Here is an 8,195-nt window from a genome sequence, read left to right on the forward strand (position 1 = left end):
CCTGCAGGAGGAAGTCCTCCTGGACTGCCTGTGCCAGCCAGTTGCTGACGTAGAGAGCGACACCCCCTCCTCATCTCCCCTGCCTGTCCTTCCTAAAAAGCCTATATCCCTCCATGCCAATGCTCCAGTCGTAGGAGTCGTCCCACCACATCTCCGCGATGCCAACAAGGTCACAGCCCTGCATGTGTGCACGCATCTCCAGCTCTTCCTGTTTATTCCCCATGCTGCGTGCATTGATATATAGACATTTAAGATGGGCCCCCGACAAAGTCGACTTGCTGGCTGGAGCAATAGGAGTTCTTTTGGTCCGCACTTACACATCTCTCGCACTTACCTGCGATCCTTCCCTGGCTTCTGGGCACTTGGTGCTGGCACTGGTGCCATGCTGACAGTGGTGGGCTGGACTGTGCTCCCCCTGCTGCAGCAACACTAGTTTAAAGCCCTCCTGACAAGCCTGGCAAGCCTTTGGCCAAGGACACTCTTCCCTTTCTCAGTTAAGTGTAGTCCGTCCGCCCCTAGTAGACCAGGCTTCCCAAAGCAAGTCCTATGGTCTAAACAGCCAAACCCCTGGCTGTAACACCACTCCTTAAGCCATGAGTTGACCTGCCAGATTCGTCTGGCCCTTTCAGGCCCCTTCCCTTCGACTGGGAGGATTGATGAGAAGACCACCTGCGGCCCAGAATCCTTGACTGTTGCTCCCAGGGCCCTGAAGAACAGATATTTTAAGTTTCTTCCTGAATCCCACAGGAGACCAAGAAGAAAAAAGTTCTTGCCTTAGACGGCTTGTCTTAGAGGCTACACAATCTAAACCAGCCAAAGTCCTGTATGCTAACCTCATTTGTATGCTGAGCCTGAGCATCACTGTTAGCATTCAACTGCAATAAGAGATCCAGAAGAAATACATAATTTTCTCCAGCCTCTCAAGTAAAGGAAAAAAACCCCACAAAGTAATCTCTACCCTACCAACTCATCCACTCTCTGAACAAATCCCAGTTCCTCAATACTCACTACAAAACCAGACTTCTCATTCAACAAACTACTATTCTGCCCAAGAAAAAAGAGCATTCGCTTTCAAGCTGTTCATGACTCTCTCTCCTTCTTAAAAGTCCTGATCCTTTTCTAATCCATGACAATGTACCCCTAAAGCCTCAGCAAAGAGAGATCAGTGTCTACCCTTCCAGCTAAGAGGCCTCTCCCACTCAGAAACCTTCTCTGATATCTTCAACCCCCACCAATAACAACAGTATCCCAAATCCTCAAAGTTGTCTGCATCTTGTGGAATCCCAGTATTCTTAGAAGCTGTGTTTCCCTGGCTGACTGCTTTCCTAAAAGACAAAGAGGAGAAAGAACAAGGCGGGAGGCGGGAGGGAGGCTTTGGTATGCATACAAGGGAGCAGTTACTTACAGAGGCCTGGGTGGTGGTGGTCTGTTGCGGGGTGCTGGTGTTGGGGGAGCTGGCCTGTCTGCTGGCTGCAATTGTAGCCTGCAAGAGAGATTGAGAGAGAAATGAGTACCTGGAACAAACTTTTCAATCCAGCCCAAGCACTTGGCTTTGTTAAAACATGATGAAGTCCCTTCATCATCTTCTGCCATTCCTGAGAACAGGAGCACAATCTAACCACTACAATTCTCTGCCATGCCCTACAAACCACGTGCAGCAACTCAGCAAGGTACGTCCTCTTCCCCAACCAGTTCAGTCCTATACAATACCTACAACAGTGGACAACAGACCCTTATAGTGCATGACCTCCAGTGCTTTAACTCATGGGTACACACTCTACTGCTGCCCCAGCTTGTCACACTATACACTGTAACCCTCATTCTGATGCTGCAGTCCACTGTTAACATCCAGACGTTCTCCACAATATTAACAATTTTCTGGGCTAGTTAGGCAGTTTAGTAACAATGCAATGATAGCACTCCAAATAAAAAAATTCAGATTACAGCACATATGGTTCATGGAGGAATGTAAATATTGTTAGATTCCCCCACTCCCCGCCATGATCCCATGGGAATTCCACTGTATGAGTTTAATTAGTTTTATAACTAAGACTTGTGCAAAACTAGTGAGAGGATTCTATTCCATCTATGCTATACAACTACAGGTAGAGATTTTGAGAACAACTAAATCCTGCACTAACAGCCAAGAAGCACAGCTACTGACGGAGATATTGTTACAGAGACTGAACTGTATTCACATCACATACAATCCATCTTCAACTGATGATAAAGTCTGGTAAGCAAAGTTGCTACAGAAAAAAAAAAGTCCCTCAACAATTACGCAACATAAAATATCTCAACTTGTATAAACATATCTCAATTAAAGAAACACCCTCCTGGCTGAACAAGATCTACTCCGGATCCGTCTTGCTAAGGGATGGGCTACTAAGTTTCAAGACAGAAAATTCAGAGGATACTGTCTCAAATTTCATGTACACAAGACCATGTTTATTCCTCAAGAACTAATAATCCATGGTTGACTTTAATACAGTTTTTAAACACTACTGCATCCACTGCTGATTTAACCACCCATCTTTTATTTAAAGAAGGTGCAGGGGCTAGTCATAGGCCTCTGAAGTGCAAGTTCTCTGAAGGCGATGCCAAATTTTATCCTCCCCTGCTCTGTACCTGAAAACCAAATGAATCTTTGCATCAAGCTTCCAGTTTACTAGCTGTTTTTATTAGCTTTAAAACAATGTGTTTAGGGACTCACTGTCTCATCGTGGATCAGGATGACCTTGGTGTACAAGTCATTGTATAAAGAGAGGATCTTCCCCAGAGAACGATCCAATTCCTCTCCTGCCCCTTGGCAACTCACCTGCTGGACAGCGGCCAAGCTGTGAAGCTGGGCACTGTTAAGCTGCTGCTGGAGCATAAACTGATGAAAGTACTGGGCTGCATTGGGCTGTCTCTGGAGTGCCTGCAGGGCCTAGAGAAAAAGGAAAACCCAATTGTCAGAAATAGCATGCCCTTGAAATGTGATTAGAGAGAGCACTGAAAACACAAATAACAGCCATAAGATCATCCCTAGACTCCATGAAAAAAGATCAGTACATCAAAATACATAGTACAGCTACAAATGTGGTAACAGAGTGAATCACAGATTTATTCCAGTGGGAAGTATACTTGCAAGACTTTATTAAACTCCAGGATTTTGAGGATGTGTGTGCTCAACCAGGCAGGTAAGTGTTCCAGTATAGTATGCTCATGGAGGATATATACTATATAAAGCAACTGGGATAAGAAACTGAATTATTTGCTCTAGGACAGTGGGCTAAAATCAACCTCTTGAATCACAGTACGGATTAAATCTAAGAGGCTGGAGACCGGAGGAGTAACCTATAAGACATGAAGCACACCATAAGGCTACAGGAGCTAAACATCAGACCTAGCACAAGAATTTCTAAGTCTGAAAATGACAGTCCCTCAAGCATGCTCCCACCTTGACACGACAACTCAGAGGAACACAAAAGGACTCATCATCACCTTCCACTGATGCCATCCTAGAACACAACCACGTCTCACCTGTACTGCCTGTCGCTCATAGAGAGACATCTGCGATATCTGAGGACGGGTGCTTCCTCCAGAACTGGAGCTCCCGCTGGTAGAGCTGGAGTTCTGCTCATTTTCCGTCTCCATGGTGACAGGATCTCAGGAGCTCAGGCTGAGAAGGTCTACACTGAGAGAATTGGAAACCAAGTCAGGCTAGAGAAAGAATCAAACTGTATTTCACAGTATTACACAGCTTTTTTTATTGGAATATCCCAGTACCAGGCTCCTCGCATAGCTTTGCTACATCACAGGAAACTGGGGATGGCAGGGTTCTGAAATCATACTCACGATTTAAATCTTTTATTAGCATAGTCAGAAATGTAACACACACATTCTTCTATCTTTATTGCCATGCCACAGTTGGAAGCTACAGCATCCCGAACTCTTAAAAAGCCAGCAAAATGAAGGAACAGCTGCAGCTCATTCAGACAATCATTTGGTTACAGATCTGATCACTTCTGCTTCAAGACAGGCTAGTCAACTGAGGTGAATTGCACTGTGCTTCATCTCCCACTGCACTTTGGCAACTTCTGATCGTCTCTTCCTCCAGTCCCACAAAAGCTATGATTATCCTACAGCTCCACTGCCCTACTGCAGATATACCAACTCAGTCCCTCCTCCTCCCAGTTTAGCACCCAGCCTTCAATTGTTTCTTTCTTTCTCTAATCACATGGACTTTCCAGCTACGTCTTGTTCCTGACAGATTGCAAATTGAATATTAGACTGGAAGCTGGTAACTGTGGTGGCAAGTTGCTTTCAGGAGGAATGGAGTCAGAAGCAGAATGGATGAAGGGTTCACTGGCAACACTGGTGAGGGGAAAGCTGTTAAAGATGTCATGCAGAGACAGAGAGATCTTCCAGCGACAAAAATATGAGTTGCAGTCAACCACAGGACAGAAAAAGCACTGGAGAAGGCTTTCATCAGCCAAATGGAAGAGAAGTAAGACTGAAGAGAGTGCTTAGCAGAACAGTAACACATTGGGATGATCAGAGTTTCCTGCAGCAAGAAACATAGGCTATACAGGGAGTAACAGTAGAAGGAGTTAGAGTCAGAAGAGGGAAAAGTGCAAAAGTGATTATTCAACAAAATTCCACTGAAAAAAAAAATTTACTTTTTAGAAGAATATGCAAGATTAAAAACAAAAAAAAACCAAAAAGCTTCTGATAGTCTCCATATCACTGACAGTCTGTTTGTTTCCAAACCATCAGCTGGCTCCGCTGCAACATATCTGAGACACCTCTAAATGAGACCCCTAAGTTTCCAGGATCCCACAGCACCAGCACAGCCCCTGTATCTAGGCCTTTTAAAATCCAGAGATTTCAAGCTTCACAGCCTTCACCAAACACAACTTTTTCCAGGTGCATAAACAAACAAACCAGCGTAGCAGGAAAAAGGTGCAACAACAGTCTCAACCAGACAACTTTTAATATTCTGGAATAGTGTTAAGGGTAGCAGATTACTAAAATAGGGCAACAGCACTAACACTGCAGAGGATGGCTGGCTAAACCGGGGAGCTGCTGCTCCAAACCTGCTCCTCAAAATCTGGAAAACTCTATAACTGGCAAGCAGATAGCTGCTGCTCCAGTCCTCTCTTCCCCACGCACCTTTATCTCTGCCCTCAAGTCCTGCCCAGACATTTCCCCGCTAATCCAGCACTGGCTTCCTGCACTGCTTCAGCAGTAGCCATCCGTAATTCTGCCTTGCAGTCACCTTCTCCTCAACGGAGACATGCACCGTATTCAGGCACAATATTACAGTTAGAAACAGTTGGTCAATACACCTATCTAGAACATAAAAGCTCTGGAGAAGACAACTGCCTTAAATATCTTCCCCAGGGGACAGTACTACAAAAAGTAAATGAAGTCTGAAAATAAATAAATTGAGAAGCGAAAGAATACACACTTTTTGAAAGAAATGAACTGTGGTAGACAAATGTCTTTTGCATGGGTTTAAAATGCAAGTGAGAGTGACGCTACACACATTACACCAAGTTATCTAGTAGCTCAGCTACAAATAGGAGACACTTTCTGTTGTCTCGTCCACTCTGAACCTCCCTTTGCAGGTTCCTCCCAGCATTTACCTCGCTTCTGGTGCTCACTAGATCAACTTGTTAACTTTGTAGAAAAGCTACCCTAGATATAATTTTCTGCCAGATCAGTGAGTTGCTGTTAGTTCACTTGTGATGCCACAAGTGCCAGTGAGAGAGAAAAGACGGTAACTAAAGTTCAGCTTAGCTGTAGCACTCAACAGCTGTACCAGCAGGAGAAACCTGGCTTCTGACTTGCTGCTCTGCTCCACCAATCTGTGTTGCTTCAGTAAACAGCAACATTGATTCCCTAGATTTCTAGTATTTTTGAGAGTTGCACATTGATCTAGATCTTCTCAAAATCAGGTCCTAGCACAAACAGAATCCTACTGAAACACCTCTGGGATGAGAGGCATAAAAAAATTCACGTCTCTATGTAGTCAAAAGGCCTTTTGGGGGCATAGATAGAAAAGCACACTGTCCCTTTGCAGAAGGGCAGTAAGAATTTTAAGTCACTTACAGCAAGCAGGGTTATCCAGCAAAACCCTTTCCAAACACAAAAGTGAAAAGGCACGGTATTTCCCCAGGCAAGTTCATCTAAGGATGCAGCTCCATGTTGGTGTAATCCGATCCAAACATAGTAACACAGATTTGCCACACAAAGTAACACAGATTACACCCTCTCCCTTCCTCCAAGGACATCTTCCAGCACCCTCCTCTTACAAAAATCTAGTGATCACTGGGCTACCAGATCACTTGCTGCTTCCAGCTAGCTGCTTCATGAGATGGATAATCTACTAAAAATGATTAAATGATGGGTTTTTCAGAAGATTGAGTTAACCAACTCACCTTACAAATGTAATCAGTAGATCTCAAAAAAAAAAAAAAAACCAACCAACCAAAAAACCAAAACAAAAAAAAAAACAAAACAAAAAAAAAACCAAAACAAAACAAAACACCCAGGGTAACAGCGTGGCCCTTACTGGAAATTAACCTTTGAACAACAGCTAAATTGGATCAGGCCTAACACAGAACTGCACCCTAAAAGGGCTGACACGGGAGGATACAAAGACCTAGTAACACCATGACAGCACAGCAGAAAGGAAGGGAAGAAGAAGGGAGAAAACTAGCTCATGGAGTAGTGCAAGTATGAGAAAATGGGCCAGTTCAGAGCCTAACTCGCTGATCTTAGTGCACACCAAGACCACCAAAGGTGGCCTGTCTACAAGTTCCTGGCCTTTCTGAAGTGCAAGAGCAGAAGGGCCAGGGCAAGCATCTACTCTAGGCACTTAACACTAGGTAGGAAGTAGAAAAGTTTTACTCGCTTACCCCATCCATTCCTCCTGACACATGACTGCTGCCTGCAGAACATTTTCTAACCTTGTAACTGGTTTTGTCACTTCATCCTCGAGAAACTAAGTTAGCGAACAAGATTTGCACAGGTACGCCTACAGGCGGGAGAAAAATTAGCAGCTAGGACTACAGCAGACTCCTCTCTCTCTTACTGCACTTTTCTACAAGACAGTCTCCAAGCTCGGCAAGCAGAGGTGTGAAATTGCTGGGACACATTAACTCTACTCCAAGATGTTCTGAGAGCAACAGTGGGTGCGACTCTCGAGGACCGCAGAACCCTCAGCACCACCTGTACCCCACCCCGCCGTCCGTCTTTCCCCGCCAAACGTCTCGCCCGGGCAGCGGGGCCGGGAGGCAGGGATCCGCCGCGGGGAGCTAAAGAAAGGCGCGTGTTCCACGCCCGGCCACCGTCGGACAGGAGCGGCGGCCACCCGGGAGACGAGAGCAGGGCTGCGAAGGGTAGTTGTTGCCGGCCGCCGCTCCCGGGGCCGGGCCGGGCAGACAATGGCTGGTGCTCCGCGGCCGCTGTCAACTTCTAGCCCACCTCGGCCCCTGGAAACTCTCCCTGCCGCGGCTGCCCGCACCCCGGGCCTTGCCTCACCTGCAGCCGGCGCGGCGCGGCGCGGCCCGGCGCGGCCCTGCCCTCCTCTGCTCTGCTCTGCTCCGCTCCGCTCCTGAAGCAGCAGCAGGAGCAGCTACAGCGCCAACGCCAACGCCGCCGCCGCCGCCTCGCCAAGAGTCCTCCCACCCGCCCGAGGGACCTGCGCTGCTGACATTACCGGAGCCTCCAGGCCGCTGCCGCCGCCTGACACGCCCCCCGCGCGCGGGCAGCCAGGCCAGGCCCGGGCCGGGCGGGGCGGGGCGGTGCCTGGGGGCCCCGGTGTTGGGGGAGGGCGGGGCCGGGGGCGTTACCTCGCGGCTGGTCCCGGCGGCTCCAGGCCGGCCGGGGCCTGGCGGGGCAGCGCAGGGGGAGTCTGGCGCCGCCGCGCGGCTCCGGGCGGAGTCCACACGCGCGCGCCGCGCCTCAGCCGGTCCCGCCCCCTCCCTTTTTTTCTTTTCTTTTTTTTTTTCCTCCTCTCTCTCTCCTTTTTTTTTTTTTTTTTTTAAATCTTGGCCTCTAGGGCTCCTCGCCGCTCCGTCACTTCCTCCCTCGCGGCGCTTCCGGGCACGTGATCCCTTTCCCCGGGCGCCGCTTGCCGTTGCCCTGGTGACGGTAGCCGCGGCCCGGCGGGAACGACGGGGCTTCTGCTGGGGCAGGGGCCT

The 8,195-nt window shown here is 48.0% G+C and overlaps 1 protein-coding gene across 6 annotated transcripts in view; it reads right to left on the minus strand.

Moving 5' to 3' along the window:
• Window positions 1-7,811, minus strand: part of PHC1 (polyhomeotic homolog 1) — a 20,506-nt gene extending 12,695 nt beyond the window's left edge. For 2 of the 6 annotated variants that reach the window (XM_086758668.1, XM_086758620.1), the window contains exons 1-4: window positions 7,712-7,811; window positions 3,526-3,674; window positions 2,819-2,929; window positions 1,406-1,483 (exon numbers count right to left, since the gene is read on the minus strand). In XM_086758668.1, coding sequence (XP_086614794.1) covers window positions 1,406-1,483; window positions 2,819-2,929; window positions 3,526-3,639 — 303 coding nt within the window. In that variant the 5' untranslated portion in view covers window positions 3,640-3,674; window positions 7,712-7,811. Of the gene's footprint in view, window positions 1-1,405; window positions 1,484-2,818; window positions 2,930-3,525; window positions 3,680-6,908; window positions 7,131-7,533; window positions 7,554-7,711 lie in introns of those variants that run through there. The other 4 variants (XM_086758649.1, XM_086758658.1, XM_086758630.1 and 1 more) reach the window with 4 other exon arrangements.
• Between the last annotated feature and the right edge of the window lie 384 nt (window positions 7,812-8,195).

Source organism: Chlamydotis macqueenii, chromosome 1 (assembly GCF_036417535.1).
Source record: "Chlamydotis macqueenii isolate bChlMac1 chromosome 1, bChlMac1.mat, whole genome shotgun sequence".
Lineage (NCBI taxonomy): Eukaryota > Metazoa > Chordata > Aves > Otidiformes > Otididae > Chlamydotis > Chlamydotis macqueenii.